Source organism: Chiloscyllium plagiosum, chromosome 7 (assembly GCF_004010195.1).
Source record: "Chiloscyllium plagiosum isolate BGI_BamShark_2017 chromosome 7, ASM401019v2, whole genome shotgun sequence".
NCBI lineage: Eukaryota > Metazoa > Chordata > Chondrichthyes > Orectolobiformes > Hemiscylliidae > Chiloscyllium > Chiloscyllium plagiosum.
This window is the reverse complement of record NC_057716.1, coordinates 66,323,374-66,345,839: the sequence shown is the minus strand read 5'-3', so window position 1 is coordinate 66,345,839 and position 22,466 is coordinate 66,323,374. Positions and strand designations below refer to the sequence as shown.

The window sequence follows — 22,466 nt, the reverse complement described above, 5'->3', positions numbered from 1 at the left end:
TCATGTCAATTGATTCTGCAGCTGTTTTTAGGACAGGAAATAAAATTCTGGTGTTTTATTAAATTTATTGAATAATTACATGTACCATAATTCACAAGTAGTGAGGACTAGAGACTTCAGTATGCAAGAATTTAAATATATGAACATCCAACCACCTGAATTTGCATTTGAGGGTGGTGGTGATGGTGTGTGTGTGGGGTGGGGATGATGTTGTACTTACATATGCTGGGAAAATACAGTATCAAGTATAATATTGTTTTCTTAACATGTTGCAACTCCCAGTAATTTTGATGGAGAAGCCTTGGCTAGAGTTTTGGGTCTCAATTTGATGCAGCCCACAAACCATTTGGGAGCCTGTTTCAGGTCTGAATGAGATTATCAATGCAATCAATGCAAAATATGATGATTGAATAGGACATCAGGGAGAAATTATAGAGTGAGGCAGTTCCTGTTGTTGCATATGTGGTGGAATGTGCAGAGAAGAGCTCGTGCATTGGCACACAGTGGTCACTACCTGATCAGAGCTCTCAGTATTTCATGTGGAGGCACAGAGGCATTTGTGCAAGGGTAAGTTTGGGCAAAGCAAGGGTACCAGGCAGTCATTCCTACATTGCTGGTAGCAAGCAAGGCCATCACTGACCTTTGGGCCCAGTTGTTTTGGTGGTGACAAATAGTTGATGAGGAGCATTCTGCCAGCAACACCTGCAGTGCCTTGGTGCAGATAGACACAGAGGTGATGCCCAAGGGCAGGGAGAACGTGAGGGTGTTATGCTCACTGTGCTGAAGACTCAAAACCTCCTCGCTATGTCAGAGCAGTAGTACTGCCGAAGGCTGCATCTGTTGAAGGTGGTTGTTGATGTGTGTGTCCTCATGAGGGTGAACTGCAAACCTCATTGGGCACATGGCCTTAGCCTGCCAACAGCTGTGCAAACAACAGTGACCGTGAACTTTATTTTATTTCAAAGGACGGCAATGAACTTATGGAGCACTTCCCCTATTCGGCTTTGCCCCGGCAACATTGCTGCTCTGACATATTCACATGCTGAGTCTTTAACATATTTTAGGAGTAGCCACCCATCATAATATCAGCAGGTTGATAGCATCCATGTTTGAAAGGAGATCAGAGTACTGTGAGTCTCTGTTTAAAGTTCAGAAATAGAAACAGAAATTGCTGGTTAAACACAGTAGGTCTGGAAGTGTCTGTGGAGAGAATGCAGTATTAGCATTTTGGGTCCACTGACTCTTCTTTCGTTTTTGGTTATTTTTTCATTCACGAGCTTTCAGAATGCTCCTCATCAACAATTTGTCACCACCAAAACAACTGGGCCCAAAGGTCAGTGATGGCCTTGCTTTCTACAGCAATGTAGGATGGTGATGCTGGCTAGGCCAACATTAGTTGCCTACTGCTTTAACTTTGATAGGTTAATTGGGCTGTAATCCTGTTGAACGTTGTGAGATTGATTTTAAAGTTTTCAACCTGACTTGATTGGCACCATTTTGTTGGCGCACCTCCTGATCTCTGACTGTCTAACTTGAGGCCATTCCCTCTGATTTGCAACCTTTTTTTAGGTTATTTGTCCGTGGGATTGGAATATTGCTGGATGGGCCAGTATTTATACCCTTCCCTGGTTGCCCTGGCAATTTGGTGGTGAGCTGCCTTCTTGAACCCCTGCAGTCTATTTGGTGTAGGTAGACCCACAGTGCTGTTCCCCCCATCAGAAATTCAGAAGTAGGAGTGTTTGTTGATGATTGCACAGTGATCAGCATCGTTCACGACTTGTCAGGTACAGAAGGAATCCATATCGAAATGCAGTAACAGAGGGAGTTCCAAGATTTTGACTCAGTGACACTGAAGAAATGGCAACATGTTTCCAAGTCAACATGGTGAATGGCCTAGAGGGAAACTTGTAGATGGTGGTATTCCCATGTATATGCTTGTCTTTCTAGATTATTGTGGTCATGGCCTTGGAAGGTGCTGCCTGAGGACCCTCATTGAATCCCTGCAGTGTAGATAGTACACACTGCTGCTACTGAGTGCTGGTGGTGGTGGTGGTAAATGTTTCTGGATGTGTTTCTAATTAAGCAGTCTTTGTCCTGGATGTGCCAAGTGTCTTGAGACTTAACTGCACTGTTTAACATTTGAGAGTTGCTTGAAAGCTGCACTCGTCCAGGCAAGTGGGGAGTATTTTATCACAGTCCTGATTTGTGTTTTGTTGACAGTGGATGGACTTTGGGAAGTCAGGTGGTCAGTTACTTGTAGGATTCCTAGCCACTGATCTGCTCTTGTAGCCACAGTATTTATATGTCCAGGCCAGTTCAGTTTCTGGTCAATCATTACCCCTAGGATGCTAATCGTAGGAGTTTGAGTGATGGTAATTACACCTATGTCAAGAGTCAATAGTTGGATTCTCTCATGTTGGAGATAGTCATTGTGTGGCACCTGAATGGTGCAAATGTTACTTGCCATGTAGCAACCCAAGGCTGGACATTGTCCAGGTCTTGTTGCACTTCGCCATAGACTGCTTAATTGTTTGAGCAGCTGTGAATGATGTTGAACATTGTGCAGGCTTTGCTTTTAATTTGATAATGGTCTATCCCTCGGACAGATAATGCTCCCAACTTGCTCAACCTGGGCTTGGGCTTTATTGAAATGCCTCACTGCTGCAGGTTCCTTTGCAGGGTGTGTCTGCTGATAGTCCAAACTAATTCAACTCATTAAAGTGACTTGTGCACATGATCAAAAGTACAGTGGGAAGCAGTGTAAACCCTCACTGCAGTGAATCAAATTAATAAACTGAAATAGAACTTACATCTCTGAATTGTTTGACTGAATTTGGTTTTTTTCTGTAAGGATCCCTCTGTCAATAGAATGACCGGAGCTGAGAAATTGATGGATAATTCAGTCTTGTACATGCTTTCCTATTTGCACTATCAGTCACCACACTTTAGTCTGTTTTAGTGGAAGAGGTGGATAAAGGGTTGCTCTGGAGGGATTACAATAAACTTGGAGAAGTCGACAGCTTTAAATCATTACGAAGCTTGGGTCCAAGGATAACATTTTTCTGAATGGGAGCCAATTCATGTTCTGTGTTTGAATTTAAGAGCCAATGAAAATGTCATTTAGAGTTGAGATAGTCTCTGGGTTTGGTTCAGGAATCTATCCTGTTAAGAGGTTTTTTAAAACAAGTATAGCTATTAGGTATTACATATGTTTTGTTTCTTTTACCATAGGTTAATGCATCTCTCTTTTCTTTAAATGGATACTACACATCTGTTATTGCAGATTTAAGGTAAGATAAAACAAATTGTATTGAATTGGTGAAAGCCCCAATGTAACTTAATAATCACATAAATATCTGATGAACTTTAACTAAACTGGGTGACAATACTAACAATTTAACATGTTGTTTGCAGTGAGACTGAAGACAGTGTGTCTGTCTTGAACATGTTTGTACTCCCAGCCAATGTGACAGGACCTGAGGTACTGAGTAGTGTGCAAAATTACATTGAGCGTTGCAGATCTAAGACTGGAAGCTGCCAGTTTGTTATGAATTATCAGCTATCATATAAAGGTAAAAACAAAACAGCCTTTCATGTAGCCACTGTTACAGTCAATACAATCAATCTTCTGCTTTTTAGTTGTGATGACCTAACAATAGATTAAGTACTAATTTAATCCAATAGATGTAAACCACTGATAACTACTTCCTATACTTCAACACAGACTTGCAGGTGCTGGTGTTAGACTGGGGTGGAGAAAGTTAAAAATCATACAACACCAGGTTATAATCCAACAAGTTTATGTCGAAGCACTAGCTTTTGGAGTGCCATTCCAAAGGAACAACCTTCTTCGTTCCTAAAGCTGCAATTTCTCTATAGCCTTCCAAATACTTTCTCTTTAAATGATTATTTAATTCCCATTTGAAAACCATAATTGAATCTGTCTCTGTCACACTCTTAGGCAGTGTATTCCAGATTCTATCTCCCTGGTTCCAAAATAAAAAGGTTTCCTCATGTTGCTGTTGCTTTTTTTTTTACCAATTACATAAATCTGTATCCTTTGGTTCTGAGCCTTCTTTCAATGGAAATAGGTTTTCCGTTTTTCCCAATTTACCCCATCTAAACACCTCATGGTTTTGAATATTCTTATAGCGTTTTCTCTCTTCCAAGGACAACAGACAACAGCTTCTCCGAATTAACAGTGTAATAAAAAAATGATAGAATGGTTATAGCATAGGAGGAAACCATTCAGACTGTCAAGCTTGTGCAGTGCTCTCTAACAGCCACTCAAGCAATGGGACCCTTTCTTCATAGCTATGCATTTTTGTTCTCTCTTCAGTTATTCATCCAATACCTTTCTGAAAACTCTCCTTTTTGAACAAGAGGACTTTTTTGTATTCATCATGTTGATACTTAGCCTGGCAATGAAGCTGGAAATCTTATAGAGCTATTTTGGAATCCATGATTATTTGTATTTCCAGGGTGGCAATAGTATGAGCCAGCTTCAGGCTGTGTACTGGTTAATCATACATCTTGAATTTAACCTCAACTTACTTGCCTGCCACAACAGCATGAAATTTCTACTTCCCACTACAGCCATCATTTTGATCTCTTTAACTATAACATTTTGTACCATGTAACATGAATAAAACCACAAATTACATACACTTAGGTTTGGGCTCTGTAATTGTTCATCACATCTCTCGTTGATGGGCTAAAATAGTAGAATTTTACTCCACTATAATAATGCAAAGGACTACAGATGCTAGAAATCTGAAACAAAAGCAGTAATTAATGGACAACTCAGCAGGTCAGGAAACATCTGATGAGAGAAAGAACAGTTAACATTTTGGGTCCAGAGACTCCTCTTCAGAGCTAGTTTTGCAATTTTTAACATTGTTTCAGAATTTTACTGCGTGCTGGGTTAAACTCAGACTGATGCCTATGCACTGTTTAATGCTTTCTGTTAAGTCAAGTTAATCCTCTTTCAAAGCTACCAAAACAAGAATGTATTAAGATTGCTTCCTGCCACAAACCTACAATTTAAAATTCTTATGCATCAGGTCACTCAAGAAGTATTGCCATTTTAATGTAAGATGTCATTTTTCCATCCTTACAGTGTGTTGAATAATTTACAGAATGAAAAATAAAAGATGGGGCTGTTTCACAAGTATTGAGTTATAGTATTGATTAATACTATAATAGTGTTGAGTTATAGAATTGAGGTATCCAGGAATGTTATGCGTATTTGCTATTGTTGGTATGTAAGATGTCACCCTGTATTTTAACCTTCATTAATTAATAATAAACTTGTCTTTATGATTCTAATGATTAATCTGTGCAATTAATTTATAATTTCTATTACTATGTTCAGTTAGAGATTGATTTGGAGATGCCAGTGTTGGATTGGGGTGTACAAAGTTAGAAATCACTCAACACCAGGTTATAGTCCAACAGGTTTAATTGGAAGCACTAACTTTCGGAGCGACGCTCCTTCATCAGGTGATAGTGGAGGACACAAACCACCTAATGAAGGAGCAGTGTTCCGAAAGCTAGTGCTTCCAATTAAACCTGTTGGACTATATTCTGGTGTTGTGTGATTTTTAACTTTGTACAGTTAGAGATTATTTGCTTTAATTACCATCTTTGATTTTAATAGATTTGTTGTATTCGGGATCCGTGAATCCCTTTTAAAAAAGTGGAGATTTGAAATTAACAAATACAATCCATTGAAATTGACAAGTAGAATTTGGAGATTGAAACTAAATATGGATTACTAATTAAATACTATTTTTCATTCACAGCTGAAAAATTATGTAGCTTGAAAGTGCCTGAATGTGACAATGCAACTGCAGAATGCTTTGATCATGATGGGATTGCAGACTGCCAGTGTAAAGATGGTTACTTCAAATATACCACCATGGATCCTTCATGTCGAGGTGTGTTATGCTAACAGTTGAACTGCAACAATGACTATTCGCTATGTTTTATGATGATAAAAGCGAGGGGAAGGGCTATTGTGGCCCAATGATAGGGTCCCTACCTCTAAGCTAGGAGGGCTGGATTAAACTTTCACCTGTTCCAGAGGAGTGTATAGCATATCTGAACAGGTTGATGGAAAAATAGCTAAAATGCGAAACAGCCAGACAAGGGTTTTTGAAATGCAGTAGATTTAGGGGTTTTTGAAACCCCTAAATCTGAACCAGAAAACCCTGGTTCAAGTCCCATTTGCTCCAAATGAGTGCAATAGGTATCAATGCATTTCTTAACTGGTTGATTAGAAAATATTTAAAAATCTAGGCAGAAAGGTAAGCTGTAAGGAAGACACAGAGAGGGTGCAATGACATACAGACAGGTTAAGTGGGCGGGCAACACAATGGCAGATGAAATATAATGTGCGGAAATGAAGCTAATCTCTTTCTCTGTAAGAATGGAAAAGCAGAACATGTTTTAATATGTGTAAGATTTGCAAATATTGATGCCCTGAGAGATTGTGGGCATGTATGTACCAGGAATGCATTGTGGACAATCCTACAACATGATGTGGAGATAATGGAGGTATTGGACTAGAGTGGACAAAGTCAGAAGTCACACAACACTAGGTTGTAGTCCAACCGGTTTATTTAAAGGAACTGTACCCCAAATCTTGTGGTTTCAAATAAATCTGTTGGACTATTGTGTTATGTGACTTCTGACTTTGGCCCTGCAGCAGACAGGCTGCAACGGTTCAAAAATGTGGCTCACAACTATTTTCTCCAGGGGAATTAGGGATGAATAATAAATACTAGCGTGCAGTTACAGAAAGCAATTAGAAAGGCATAAGGCATATTGTCATTTATCACAAGGGCGCTGGAATACAACAATAGCCTTATGCAATTGTACAGGGTTTTGGTAGTATCAGACCTTGAATACTCTGTGCATTTTGGGTCTTCACTTTAAGGAACAATATACTTGTATTAGAGGCAGTAAATTGAAGACACATTGAATTGGTGCATGGGGTGAGAGAGGCTGAATAAGTTGGGCCTAGCTTCTTCAGAGTTTCGAGGAATGACAGCTGACCAAATTGATCATACAAGTTCCTGAAGGGGCTTGTTGGTTGGATGCTGGGAGATTTTTTCCACTGGTTGGTACATCTAAACCTTGAGGGGTCACTCACAAGAAAAAGGGCCAATCATTTAGCACAGAGACATTTCTTCACTCAAAATATTGTGAATCTTTGCAATTCTCCCCCCAAGAGGATTGTGGATGCTCGAGTGCTGAATACATTTAAGGCTGCAATAGACTGAGTTTTATTCCCTGTGTGAGTCCAGAGATATGGGGAGTGGGCAGGAAGGTGGATTTGAAGCACAAGATGAACCATGATCATAATGAATGGCAGAATGGGTTTCCACAGAGGGTATGGTCCATTCCTGCTGCTAACCTGCAGGAATGAAGATATGGAAATCATTTTAATGTTTTGGTAGTGGCATACAGTCACTTTTATTTTTTAATTTCAGCATGCGATGATGGCTACAAATTAGAGAATGGAACTTGTGCTCCGTAAGTAGATTGCAAAATTATCCTAGCCTTGATCACAAATTTAACAAATCATTATCTGGTGAAAAATTATATTGATTTCTCTTTGTTGTAACTCACAGTTGTATGTTCGGATTTGGAGGATTCAACTGCAAAAATCGTAAGTAACCAGGTTTTCTTTAATGTTTTGTATAACGTGAAATGAGACACCACTGTTCAGTTGCTCCAGCTATGGCATTCATGATACATTAATGAACATAGTGAGGAACCATGGGACATAAATTATTCATATAAAATGTCAATGTTGATGTGAACCTCCCAAAAGATTGACATTATAAATAGGAAATAGATTGACTCCTACCTTTTTTTCATTAGCTTTCTGTTAATGCCGTGATTTGGGTAACATTTTTTAATAGGATATGAGCAGCATTGGCAAGGCTAGTATTTACTGTCCATCCCCAATTCCCCTGGGGAAAGTAATGATGAGCCACATTTATGAACTGTTGCAGGATGTCTGATGTAGGGACATCCACAATGCTATTACGGAGCAAGTTCCAGAATTACGACCCAACCACAGTGAAGGAAAGTGGATATAGTTCTGAGTCAGGGTGGTGTGGTGACTTGGAGAGGAACCTGATATGGTGGTGTTCTATTGTATTTGTGGCTCATTGTGCCTCACAGTGCAAGGGATCCAGGTTCGAATCCACCCTCGGTTGACTGTTTGTGTGGAGTTTGCACATTTTTCCCATGTCTGCATGGGTTTCCTCTGGGTGCTCCAGCTTCCTCTCTCAATCCAAAGATATGCAGATTAGGTGGATTGGCCATGCAGAATTGTCCATAGTGTCCAGGGATACGCAGGCTAGGCGGATTAGCCATGGGAAATGCAGGGTCACAGGGACAGGGTAGGTTTGTGGGTCTGCGTGGGATGCTCTTTGGAAGGTTGGTGTAGATTTGATGGCCTGCTTGAACACTGTAGGGATTTTCTAATTATATGATCTGCATCACTTGTTTTTCGAGGTGGGAGAAGTCATGGGTTAGGAAGGAGTAATTGAAGAAGGCTTGCTAATTTGCTGCCATGTATATTGTAGATGGTACTGCTACTTTGCCTACTATGCAACAATATTGGGGAGAATGAATATTTAAGGTATTGCTGCTGGGACTTATACAGGTCCTGGTGCTTTTTGTGGCATATAGAAGCGAATCACCCCACAAATAAAAGTTTTCATTTCTCTTTTGTGTCCTCCACTACATGCGTGTAATTTTCACTGGTTGGAGAGAACACAGCTTTGGTGATGGAGGTGTCAATGATGGATGGCAGCAACCCTGGATGTGGACTCAGGTTTTTCGTCCTTAGTGTTTCAACATGTTTTGTTACAGCTCACTGGTCTGACCACAAGGGGGAGACAAATTCACAGTCTTGACAAGAATAGTAACGTCTACATTTTTATGCAAAGACCACGGTTGAACTTCGGCACTGTTTCTACAAATAGGTTTGCCTTCAGAATTGTAAAGGATCAATTAAAATATGTTTTGACATGTGTTTTATATAAATTAATTTGCCTTATGTTTAACATCTTAAACACTTAAACATGCTTGCCCAGTAATTCACCAGTTATCAGATTGCTTTCCTTCTAAAATATGCAAATAAAGAAGTTTGTCTGGTAGAGCACCTGCTGGTGCTATTTGGTCCAAATTCGACTGCAGTTTCACTGAGAAGTCAGGAAATGGGGTACAACAAAATAACAACTACAATTACCGAAGTAACCCCATTCAAAAAAAGAACTCAACAGAGATTGTTATCTTTTATATGTAGCTGATGATCAGTGAGTAGTGTCGTTATGGCATTGTGCAAGAGACATGATTGTGTGGGGCAGAAATCAATATTTTCGTAAACTTTTTAGCTTTCTTCTGCACCTTCTCTGAGGCCTGTATGCAGCATGTCCATGCTGCGAACAGCTTTGCCCTGCCAAGCATGCCACCCTGCGCTGGCCCTCAGAGCAGCCATTTGGCTGTGCTGTTTAGAAGGAATGCTGGTTTAAATGAATCTAGCATAGATTGACTGCACAGGCCTTCGCCACATGCTACGTTATATTGATACACCTAGCAGGCCGCAGCATCTTTAGGCTGTTCAGAAGAACTTATTTAAAAAATCATTTGTTCTGGGGATGGGCCTGTTGCTAGCTAAGTCTGTACTTTGTTGCCCATCCCTAATTGCCCTGGGGATGGTCGTGGTGAACTATTTTCAGTCCTTGGTTGTGCACCATTTAGCATTCTGCAGGCAGCTCTGAATTATCAATTTCAGTGCACCTTCCATGTTTTACATGACAGTTTTAACTGCTTTGCTTCGAATTAGGGATAAACATGTCATGCCTTTAGTTTCAATTGATCAAATCAAGCATTCACATCAGTGATGAAGAAAAATGAGAAAACTCAAAAGGGCTGACGTCAGTAGTTAATCCCAACTGAGATACATAATGACCTTCTGTTTCACAAATTATAAACATAGGAAATCTAACACATTTGTGAAATGTTGATGTTAAATTGGTTGAGTTTGGTGCATTAAAGATTAGGAAAAATAAAATGCTATTTTCTTTTTAATTCATTTCATTTTCTTATCTTTTTTTAAGCTTACAAGCTCATCACTGTGGTGATTGCTGCAGCTGGAGGAGGCTTGCTCCTTATCTTGGGAATTGCATTAACTATCACATGTTGCAGGTGTGTACTGGGGATCAACCTTTGCTCTGATCGACTGTTTGTGTCACAGCCTGGTAATGTGAGCAGTTGCAATTTGTTGGAATATTTGTACAGGATGGCTTGTAAATATGTACATAAAATTATATGTGGAATTCAGAATAAGGCCACAGTACACTTTAGATTTTCCCATGATAAGAGCAATAAATATGTTGTTTGCATAGTCATTGGAATTTTCCATTTGTGCTACAGCTTTGAACATAGCCTGAAATATACCTGTATTTTCATAACACTAGTAGTGTTTTCAGTTGCTCTCAAACACTTTTATCTGTGGACTACTTAGGTAGAGCAAGTGTTGCTACCAGTCGGACCTCGCTAGTTTTAACTTGGCACTACAAAAATCTCATCAGATTTAATGGAACTTGTTGGAACTCTAAATATTTTGCTGCGGTATTGCAACTAGATTGTTAAACTTACATGGAATGTTTTGTAAAATTAAAAATGAAACGTAACTCATTAATTCGTACAAGAATCAATTGACGTTTTTATGCATATACTGCAAATATGAACACATAAATTAGGAGCAGAAATACATTCAGCTCTCAAGCCCACTCTGTCATTCGATAAGATCATCATGAGGCTGAAGGAACACAGCAAGCCAGGCAGCATTACGAGGTGGAGAAGACAACGTTTCAGGTATAACCCAATCCTTCTCCATCTCCTGATGCTTCCTGGCTTGCTGTGTTCCTCCAGCCTCCTGCTTGTCTGCTTAGGATTCCAGCATCTACAGTTATTTTGTCTCTAATTTCATAAGATCACAGCTGATCTGAATGTAACCTTAAATATATATTCCTGGCAACACATGATAACTTTTCACTTCCTTACATAACAAGAAATACATATTTTCCTTTAAAATATTCTTGTTGCTGGCTATTATGATGACTTGTGCTGTGCACACACAAGACCCAGTCTAGTTCTGTGAAGTCATGTTGTTTTGTGAGGATGAGAATTCTGGCCTGTTCTTGCATGTCACCTCAACTGTTGGGTTGCCTTCAGTGACTTGTGTTTTGCACACATCTGTAGACTGCCAGAGGTCTACAGGCCAGACTGTGTAAAACACTCAAACAAAAGCAAAGTATTAAGAATGCTAGAGATTTGAAATAGAAACAGAAAGTGCTCGAGAAAATCAGCAGGTCTGGCAGATTCTGTGGATAGAGAAACAGAATTAACGTTTCAAGTCAGATTTGACTCTTCTTCAGAGTGGTTCTGTTGTTCTGAAAAAGAGTCATCTCAGATTTGTCGAGAGTCATAGAGTCATACAGCACATAAGCAGACCTCTTGGTCCAACAGTCCATGCTGACCATGATTCCAATCTAAACTAATCTCACCTACCTGCACTTGGCCCATATTCCTCCAAACATTTGTTATTGACGTATTTATCCAAATGTATTTTAAATGTTGTAGCTGTGCCTGCATCTGTCACTTCCTTTGGAAGTTGATTCCACATATGAACCACTCTTTGTGTAAGCAGAATTGACCCTCATGTCTTTCTAAAATCTTTCTCCCATCACCTCAAAAATATGCTCCCTACTCTTGAAATCTCCAAACCTAGGGAAACGCCACCTGCCATTCACCCTATCTATACCCGTCATCATTTTATAGACCTCTAAAAGATCATCCTTCCAACTCTTATGCTCCAGTGATAAAAGTTCCAGCCTATTCAGCCTCCATTCCTGGCAACATCTTGGTAAATCTCGTCTGAACCCTCTCCTGCTTAATAATATCCTTCCTTTATCATGGTGACCAGAATTGAACACAATACTCCAAAAGGTGCCTCACCAACATATTGTGCAACCTCAACATGACATCCTAACTCCATACTCAAAGGTCTGACCAATGAAGGCAAGCATGCCAAATGCCTTCTTAACCACCATGTCTAAATGTGACACAGACTTCAAAGAATTATGTGCCTGAACCCCTAGGTCTCTCTGTTCAACAATACTACCTAAGGCTATAACTTTAATTGTATAATTCCTGTCCTTGTTTGTTTTACTGAAATGCAATACCTTGCATGTATGCAAATTAAATACCATCTGCTACCCTTCAGTGCATTGACCCAATTGATCAAGATCTCATTGTAATCTTAGATAACCAACTTCACTGTTGACTATACCACCAATTTTGGTGGCATCTGCAAACCTACTAACTATACCTTATATATTCTCATCTAAATGGCTTTGAAATGTTAACTCAGTTTTTCTGTCTTCATAATTGCTGCAAGATCTGCTGAGTTTCTTCAGCACATTGTTTTTATTTGAGAACCACCAACCAGTATCATGACAGTGCAGAAAGTTTCCACATTGCTTTGCCTAATATTATGAGAGGTTATTAAAAAGAATTGGCTGTCAAAATCAGTTGAATAGAATAGTTAAAATTCTGATGAGTACTGTGGAATCAATTTCAGTGCTCAAACTGTTTCAGAATAGTATTATAAATCCTTCAGAACACTGATTTATAGTGCTAACCTTCAACTTTCTCCAGTGCAAGGATCTGTGTAACATGACCATTCTGTAAATGACCAACAAATTACAATTGAAAGCAAGTTGACTAAATAAGAGGAAATCTCATTGGGGCAAGACAGTGGCGTAGTGGTAAGACCCAGGCTAATGTTGCTGGGATGTGACATCAAATTGCAATTTGATGGTGGTGGAATTGCAATTCACTTAGTAAATCTGGAATTGAAAGCCAGCCTTAGTAATGTGACCATGAAACTGTCATTCCTGTAAAATCCCATCTAGTTAATTTATGCCCTTGAGGGAAGCAAATCTGCCACCCACCCTGGTCTGACCCACATGTGAATTCACACCCATAGCAATGTAGTTGACTCTTAACTGCCTTTGAAGTGCCAGCAAGCTACTCAGTTCAAGGGCAGTTTAGGATGAACAACAAATGTTGCTAGAAACACACACATCCATGAAAAGATTCAAGAAAGAAAAGTTCCATCTTCTAGGCATTCTATCATTGAAATATTCCAGAAAATATGTTCTGAAACTAAGGTGACAATTCAAGCAGCTGCTGATATGGAGGAATCTTCAATAATTGACAACTGCTCCAAAGGAATTACCATACCAGTAGCCTATAAGGAACAAGGAGCGTTAGCAGCTAAATATTAAAATTGTATTCTTATCTCAAACTGAGCAGTACCATCGGCAATAAACTAGCAAGAAAACAAATAAAACAATGAAATAATTGCAAAGAGACCAGTATCCCATCACCAAGTCACCCTTTATTTACACATGCACAGTATATGGCAGTTCAGAACCAGTCCCTGGAATGAGGAGACTCTTTGAGATCCCTGAATACATCTGTCAGTCAGAGCTCCCTGACTGGCTCAGGTCAACACCCCTAATCAGTGAACTCGTACTCAATGAGATCTACCTGGTCAACGTCCTTCCAATCACTCCATTCCTCCCCCATAAGTCCGAGGATGTCAGCCTGTTCTTGTCTTTGCAGCTTGTTCTGGGATGTTTGTTGTTCTGAAGAAGAGCATTATCAGATTTATGGAGTCATAGAGTCATACAGCATGGAAACAGACTCCATGATCCAACCAATCCATGCTAACCATAATCCCAAACTAAACTAGACCCACGTGCCTGTACATGGCCCATATCCTTCAATCATGTCTTATTCGTATACTTATCTAAATGTCTTTTAAATGTTCTAACTGTACCTGCAATCATCACTTCATCTCGAAGTTCATTCCATACGTTATCTGTTATTTCCCAAATCTTTGCTCTGTTTGAATGCTATCATTGTGACCACATTTTTCATTCTACATTTACTTTTTCTCAGGAGAGACAAGAATGATATCAGCAAATTAATCTTCAAGAGTGCCGATTTTCAGCGATCACCATATGCTGAGTTCCCCAAAAATCCCCGGATATCTGTGGAGTGGGGTCGGGAAACAATAGAGATGCAGGAGAATGGAAGCACAAAAAACCTTTTGCAGATGACTGATGTGTACTATTCAGTAAGTATCACCCCAGAATAAAAATTTGGATTATTTTATATTAGGGATGGAAAATGAGCACCAATACAATACCAAAATTAATCAGTAGCCTGGATCTTCTGCAACCATTGCTAGGTTGTTACTGCACTTCCACCTTTGCCTTCTCCAATGCTCCTTCACGTTTCTGGCTGAGGTCTTCTGAGTCTGGGCTCCCCAGAAATGCAGAGCGCATGAAGAATTTATGGAAAACTTCTAACAGGATTAGAAAGGAGAGATACATGAAGGATGTTCCTGATGACCAGGGAGTCCAAAAGCAGGGGTCACAGTTTAAGAATAAGGAGTAGATATTTTAGCACAGAGTAAGGAGGAATTTCTTCACCCAGAATGTTGTGAGCCTATGAAATTCTCTGCCAGTAGAAACTGTTGAGGCCAAAACATTGAAGAATTTCAAGAAAGATATAGCTACAGTTCTTCACTCTAAAGGGATCAAAGGATATAGGGAGAAAATTGGAACAGGGTACTGCATTGGATGATCACCCATGATTATATTGAATGTTAGAGAAGGCTTGGAGAGCCAATTAGGCTACTCCTGCTCCTATATTCCTTGTTTCTATCAAAATACTGTAGTGTTGAGGGGAAGACTGGTCACTCTCCCCTTTTCAGCATTGGGCTATTCTAAGACAGTTGATAGGCCCAGTGTAGATATTTGTGAATAGGTGATTGTATGAATGAATAAATGAGTGAATAGGAAGAGTGGTAGGACAGGTTGAGGAAGTGGATATGATGCTAAGATGGCACATGATTGGGTGATGTGTAAGGTGACAGGTGGGCAGCAAGAGATGTGATTTGGGTGTGAATCACCTGCTCTATTTGATGACGTAGTTGCAATAATGCCCAGAGCATAACTTGGGGAACTTTCAAAGGTGTGAATAAATGATTGACCTTGATTCTAGCAGGAACTATTCTTGATTTTAAGTGACTAACGTCACATACCATATGTTTAACTGGCAGAGGTAGTTTGGCACAAGCTGACGGGAAGGCCCACAAACTTACTGTAATTACCTGATTGCTGTGAAGACTTTAAAGGGAAATGGTTTTGATTGACTTGACATTTTATTTAGTTTAAGATAAAGTTACATCAATAACTTGCTGTCAGTAAATGAGAGTTAACAACAGGATTAAAGAGAGAACATTATATTGGGAAATGTGACATTCTTCTCATTGGTTGAAAGAACAGAAAAGCAGAACATATTCAAAAGGCATAAAAGTTGCTTGAAACAGACACTTGGGTGTCCTTGTACAAGGAACACAGAAAATTAACACAGAAGTACAGCTGGCAATTCATAAGTTGGTCTTTATACAAAATGGTTGAAGTACAAAAATGATAAGTCTTGAGAAAATGAACAGGGCTTTGATGATGGCATTGGTGGAGTACTGTGTATCATTTTGGTTTCCATATCTGAGGAAGAATATATTTGGACAGCAGTAGTGAAGGCCCGCCAGATTCATTCTTGAACGGAAATGATGATTCCATGATGAGGACCTAATTAAATTGGGCCTATTCAGAAAAATGAGAGCAGATCTCAGCTGAAACAAATAAAATTCAGAAATGTCTTGTCAGGAGAGATATGAGTCGGGTGGGGAAATTAGAATGCAAGGATACCACTTCAGCATGGGACATCAAGCATTTTGGACAGACTTACGAAATTCTTCACTTAAAGGATTGAGAGTCTTTTGAATTATCTACACCACAGGTTTGTGAGTGCTCCATATTGAATATATGTCAGCTGGATAGATTTTTGTTCCAGTGGAGAATCAAAGATATTGGGAGCGAGTGGAAAAATATTGTTGAAAATGATTGAATTTAATCATGGATTAGGCTTAATCAAAGAGTCATTCTTATGTTCTTAAACAAATTCTGGATAGCTTTTGAATTTTGGGAAAATTCTGTTTTGGATCCAGAACTCTGCTGGCTTTCAATTTACAACAATATATTTACAACAAGTATATTTTCTGCAGATCTTACTAACAGCTGCAAATAGAAAGCCAACTTGTTTGGCATTCAATTTTAAATCTTGTTTTGTTAACTTGTCTCCGTAGCAAATACAAATGTCCTCTTTGAAGTGCTTATTGCTTTCATACTTTTTCCACAGTCTGGTTTAAGAGGTTCAGAAGTGGAGCGGAATGGTTTGCATCCTTACAGTGGTCTACCAGGATCACGTTACTCTTGCATCTACACTGGACAATACAATCCATCTTTCAGCAGTGAAGAATCAAGGAGAAGAGACTATTTTTAGCCAAGTTAAAACAGAGATTTATTTTTGTGTCAGAAAGAATATGGGACCAATGAAGCAAAAGTAAAATGAGGAATTACTGCAAAACAATTGCATTCTGAGCATTTATGGTGAAGGAAATGTTGAGTGCAGCGTACTGTTCACAGCAGCTACTGTAGATCACACTGATGGACAAGTGATGGACCTGATCAGCTGTACTGAATAGTTTTATTTGCATCAGCATACAAAGACTTTGCTTACAAATGGACACTTGTACATTGAGTAATTGTGTGTTTTTGTGGTTTGTTTTTCTAGTTTGTCAATAACTTATAAATAATTACAGTATTTTCAGACTGGCAAATTGATAATATCGCACAGATAAAAGAAACACTAACTGATGAATTTGTAGAAGACTGGAAACTGTTAACATTTCTGGCCTGGTGCTGTCATATTGCTCAGGTGAATTGGAGCATTGCTAATTATCAGGACTCAGGCCTTATTCATGCTGGAAACATTAATATCTGATGTGAAACCTTTTTGGATCCCTCTGCGTATCTGTGGTGTTTGTTCGCATGGCATTCCTTTTCTCTCCATTGATTCCTTTGCTAGTTCTTCCAGCCTGTAAAACGAGCTAAAGAGACCATTTCTGATACTGTGGGAAGTGCGAATAGAATTTTTTTAATGGTTTAAACATTCCACCCAGAGCACAACATGCTGTGTTCTGTTTATTATTCTCAGTAGGTTTTCTATACTGCAATTAAATCCAGAAGTTTCCAGTTTCTTTCATACCCTCTCCTTGCAAACCAATGAAAATGTTGCTTCATTTCCGTTGAGAATCTATGTTGTTACCTCTACAAGTATGATTTACAGCTGTACCACAATAGATGGTCCAGATTAATCCATATGTATGAAATGATTATATATTACTTGTGGCTTTTTCCAGTATTGACCATATATATTTATTTTGTTTTACACACCCCAGCAACTCTGCTACTCAAATGTTGAGAAGGAAAGATCTTTTTAGGAAGTGATAACAGGTTTTGTGACTAGCACTTTTGACTTTTTTAATCAATGATTTTTTTTATGACTACGCTCCATAAAACAAAGAAGTTGTGGCTTAGAATGGGATGACTTGGGCCTATGTCTTCTTGCCTTCTTCCAGCTCAAGATGTTTGCACCACTTAATGGGCAGTATTCGCTTTGACAAATGCTTAAGCTCCTCACATTCTATATTCAGCACAGTCTTTTTTGGAGTCAGTCTTTTTTTGTTTAAAAATTAGGCTTCACCTGTACACCCTAACCAATCTGCTTTCTGCCTTAACATATTTTTCTTATTTCTCTTTGTGTACTAAGTAATCTTTTGTGAATGGTGCCTGTGAAATTGCTTATAATAAGATTTTCTCAATCTTTGGAATGTTGACCATCTTTCTGGTTGTCACTTTGATTGATCTCAATTGATTTTACTGGACACATTCACTCATAAATCTCTTGTTTTCTTCTTTCTTAAGAAAGGGACCTAGCTGTCTTCTGAACCTTTTAAAGGTATTTCCCTGGGCATTTACAATTATTCATAAATACTCAATACCTCTGGGAAAACAAGTTCGGCATGACATTCTTGCTTAATGAAAGCTTTCCTTTGGAAAGTAAATTCTCACCATGTATAATCTTTTACATTTCAATTTAGTAACTTTCCATAGAGAATCAGGCAACTTTATTAATCTTTCCTGATATTGTGCTGATGCTTGTAATTAATGTGACAACTTAACTTTGTCTTTAAGATCAATCATAGCTATAATCAAGTAGGTTACCAATCTACATTGAAGTGAAGGCTACAGATGCCTTTTTTTAAACAAAAAAAATTATCTCTTTCATTTTTTTAATTTTGTTCCTCTGCTATTGTAGCAGTGAATGTAAAACACCCATTTAAAACGTTGAAATTGAGATTCAATTAGTTAATTATTAACTGTGAGCGTAATCAACAGAATGACTTGAGTGGACTTACTGCAGATAAACATCCTGTAAAGTGTATTGACCTTGTTATATAAAAAATATAAATCCTTTTGATACCAGCTAAATTGGTGACACTGATCTCTTTTAAGTCAAGTCCCTGTCCTTTTTTAAAACTTCTTAGTTTTAAAGGCGTTTCCATTAAAATCCCTACATTTAATTATTTCATTATTTGATCCATCTATGTATATTTTGCTTTACTGTATTTTATCTTATTAGCATGAAACTCATCAAATCCTAGCTTGTATCATCTGTATTTTGTGTTCATAATACTTTCGGAAAACACCAGTAGCTTAGATAATTGTAAATTCCTTTCGGCGAACCTATAGTGGATAACTTTTAGTATTTAGGTTTTACCAAAGAATTGCTTTCCCCAATGTCATTTTACGGATTTACTTACTAACAATAATTAACTTACTAAAAGAGAGCTTCTCTCATGCTAATTTCCTCTGTTGATTTCTTTACATCTGCAGTTTCTTCACAATGAGCTGGAAGTGATCATCAGTAGTGGCATAGCTCATACACAATTCAGTTAGATATGCATAATTCTTATGGGATGTGACCAAAAGAGCTAAGAGTGATAGAAAATATGTTATCTTTATCCTGGGAGCTTTTGCTGTAACATTGAAAATTTGCTTCCAGTAACTTTTGTTGCTACAGATCAGGTGCTGAGTGCTACATCATGGTGAGATTGTAGTAGATAAGCCAAAAATGGCAGAATGAAGGTGAGAATTGACGTCAATGCCTTCCTTCTCTCTCAGACGTGCCAATATATTAAAAATGTTCATTCCATTAGGTAGTCAAAACCATTACATAAAATAACAATTATGCATAATGTTACATTTGCATCAAAAAGTTAGTATTGCAGAGCAGATTTGATGGCATGTCCAGCTCAATTCTTAGAGCATTCAATTTTTATTGTTTTAAAATGAGTTGTTAGAATTGGAAAGACGATAATTTTTGTAGCTTTGATATGAAAGTGTTGCGTGCTTTGAAACAAATTGGAAGTTCTCCCAGTATAAAATAATATGAATAATAGAAAGTATGTTTTGACTTGGATGCAGATGTAAAAGTTTAGAGAGTGATTTTAGCAGTTAATTTTGCAGTACTAAAATGAAGATGCCTCAGTAATTGAAGATATTTTTGTCATTTTGGAAGCTTAGGGTAGCTTTATTCTTTCATAAGGGTTCAGCATCTGAGCCACAAAACAGTCAAAACTGATTAAGCTTCACATCTTGGCTGCCTCCAAACTTCTTAAAGGTTAAATTTCTTTTGGTACTTATTTATAGTGCCAAATCTTGCATTGGATGACCAGGAGCTATTCTAAGGTGGCTGCACCAAAGATAAAACTTCTCACATGTAGGAACACCTTGTGAAAGTATGTGCTCAGTGGAGGCCCAGCTGATGTTACAGGAAAATCTAACATTCCACTTGCCTGCCCTAAGTTATTGCAAAATCTGTTTTAATTCTTTTTTTCCAATGATTATGTGTTAGTTTCTGATAGCCAGCATGAAAACAAATGTGGAGAGAAAACAGAGTTAATGTGTCAAGTCCCTTGGAGTGACCATTGGAACCACTGGATTCAACATATTAACCTTATTTTCCCTCCATTGATGCTGCCAGACCTGCTGAATCCCTCCAACAATTTCTGGTTTTGTATGCTTCAGATCTCCAGCATCCGCAGTTCTTTATGAGAACAAACCAGCCAGCTTTGTGTTTTAAGACTTTTGCAACTACCCGCGCAGTTAGTGGTTTGATTCAACACTGGAAACGTCATGTGAACCCAACAAGTTTTTATTGTTGTTTCTGTCTAAGTTATTGTTGCTTTTTTTTTCTGTGTTCCTGATTGACAGCAGATATCTATGTATTTAATACTTGGTTTGAAGTGAACTAAATTTACAGCTTAAAGTATTTAGAAAATGAATATTTGTTTTTCCAAAAGACTTTCAGAAACTGGCGTTCTAGTCAGTTTCACATTGCAGAAAAATAAAATACTTGTCCAGATAATTGTTCTCTTTTCTACAGCCACTGCAAATAACCATAAAAATTGTTTCAACTGTTAGTAAAATTGCATTATGAATTGGCATGTGAAAAAAAGTTTCAAAATTAGAATCATCATTTTTATTTCCCAGTTACAAAGTGGGGAAAGTCACAATCTGCCTGGTGGTCACTACTCCTTGCAAAGGGTGCCCATTTCAATTTCCAGTTTTCTGTAGAAATTGGGCAATGGGAGATTGGATATCCATTTTACATTGTCCTTGATCTCCCTTCCCATTGATCAGCATAAAGTCGCTGTCTAACTCCTTATCAGTGAAAATGATTAAAATAAGCCCTTTGGGGTGTGCTGCACTATATGATTCAGCTACAACATCTTCAGGGGCTGCACAATTTGCTTTAACATCCTAGGGCTGTGAAGACTGAAAATGACGACTGTAAAAAGTGTGTGTTTGAATGACTGTGTAAAGTTTGGATAGGGCTGTCACCTGATGGTGCCAAAATTGAACAGTTATTCAATCAGAATCATTCACATGAGTGCAGTTGCCCTGCATGAATCAACAGAAATGAAGACGTGGACAGAGACACTTTGTAAAAATAATTTTTGCCAGCTACCATCTCAGTGTGCTCACTGCTGAGAGACTGAGTGGCTTTAGTATGTTTATGTAAAAGGCATCTGGATGGATATATGATTATGAAGGATTTAGAGGAATATGGGCCAAGTGCTGGCAAATGGGACTGGATTACGTTAGGGTATCTGGTCGGCATGGACGGGTTGGACGAAGGATCTATTTCTGTGCTGTACATCTCTATGACTCTATGTTTCACAAGATTCTCAAAGTCTTCAAAGAGCAATAATTCAATATAACACAACTACAAAACAGTATTATGTCATGCCTATGTAAATTGATAGAAATGTTGTGAAATTTATCTAAACCATTTAGATGAAGAACTGTATGATGTTGTATAGAAATGTAAAATTACATATTAATTGTGGAAGTATGCCTCAATTTTAAACTTTATACTGCACTTTGAAACCATACAATGATATCAGAAATAGTTGGTAATGATGTCTAGAGGTGTTTCATGCAGGATACGTGTGAATCTTAGGTGTGTCACTCAATTGTAATTCAACTTTGAACTTTGTAGCTCACTAGTTCTCCAGAAGGTTTTCCTCATGATCATGAAGTGAAACAATATATGAGGATCTAATGAACATAAGTTCCTGAAATTTTAAAATAATTGATTGGAGGTCAAAAGCCTATTCAAATATGATGTTACAGAATGTCATTTTATGATAATGAAACTGCGATAAAGAGCAGTTCAAGATTACTTGACATATATTAATAAAACTTCCTCTGTGCCCTGACATGATGAAACATTTTCAAGCCCAATTTTAATCTACAGTAGACAATATATGATATCACGAGTGCAAAGGCCAGCCTAAGTTACCCTCAGCCTTGTTTAAAAAATTTCCCCTTAGATCATGTCGGCAATACACATCCCGATGATTCATGTTATGCAATTTCTGGAAGCAAAGTGTTTTGTTAAAGTAGGAATGCACTTCTTAAAGCATTGTGATCCTTCTTTCTGGAAGATATCAATGGAATGATGTAGAGACAGCTAGCTCACTAGTAGAGTTGATGGCCTTGCCTTGAGGAAATTCTTCAACTCGACTGGCAAGCTTTCCTCTAGGAGATGTCATGCTGAAGGATCTATTGGAGGAAGTCAGGGGAAAAAGAGTAATGAGCTGTTTCTCAGTTCATCAGAAAGATCTCCAAGGTAATTTTGTAGCAGGCTTGGATAGAGGTGGCTGAATAAATGAGTGTCAGCAACATCACATTTGTGGGCGGCACGGTGGCACAGTGGTTAGCACTGCTGCCTCACAGCGTCAGAGACCTGGGTTCAATTCCCGCCTCAGGCGACTGACTGTGTGGAGTTTGCACATTCTCCCCGTGTCTGCGTGGGTTTCCTCC

The 22,466-nt window shown here is 38.5% G+C and overlaps 1 protein-coding gene across 1 annotated transcript in view; it reads left to right on the top strand.

The window, feature by feature from the left end:
- heg1 (heart development protein with EGF-like domains 1) overlaps nucleotides 1-21,228 on the top strand; it is a 77,265-nt gene extending 56,037 nt beyond the window's left edge. Inside the window, exons 6-13 of the mRNA XM_043693960.1 lie at nucleotides 3,232-3,290; nucleotides 3,415-3,572; nucleotides 5,805-5,939; nucleotides 7,497-7,539; nucleotides 7,638-7,675; nucleotides 10,143-10,230; nucleotides 14,059-14,236; nucleotides 16,369-21,228. Coding sequence (XP_043549895.1) covers nucleotides 3,232-3,290; nucleotides 3,415-3,572; nucleotides 5,805-5,939; nucleotides 7,497-7,539; nucleotides 7,638-7,675; nucleotides 10,143-10,230; nucleotides 14,059-14,236; nucleotides 16,369-16,512 — 843 coding nt within the window. The 3' untranslated portion in view covers nucleotides 16,513-21,228. The remainder of the gene's footprint in view (nucleotides 1-3,231; nucleotides 3,291-3,414; nucleotides 3,573-5,804; nucleotides 5,940-7,496; nucleotides 7,540-7,637; nucleotides 7,676-10,142; nucleotides 10,231-14,058; nucleotides 14,237-16,368) is intronic.
- Nucleotides 21,229-22,466: the final 1,238 nt, after the last annotated feature.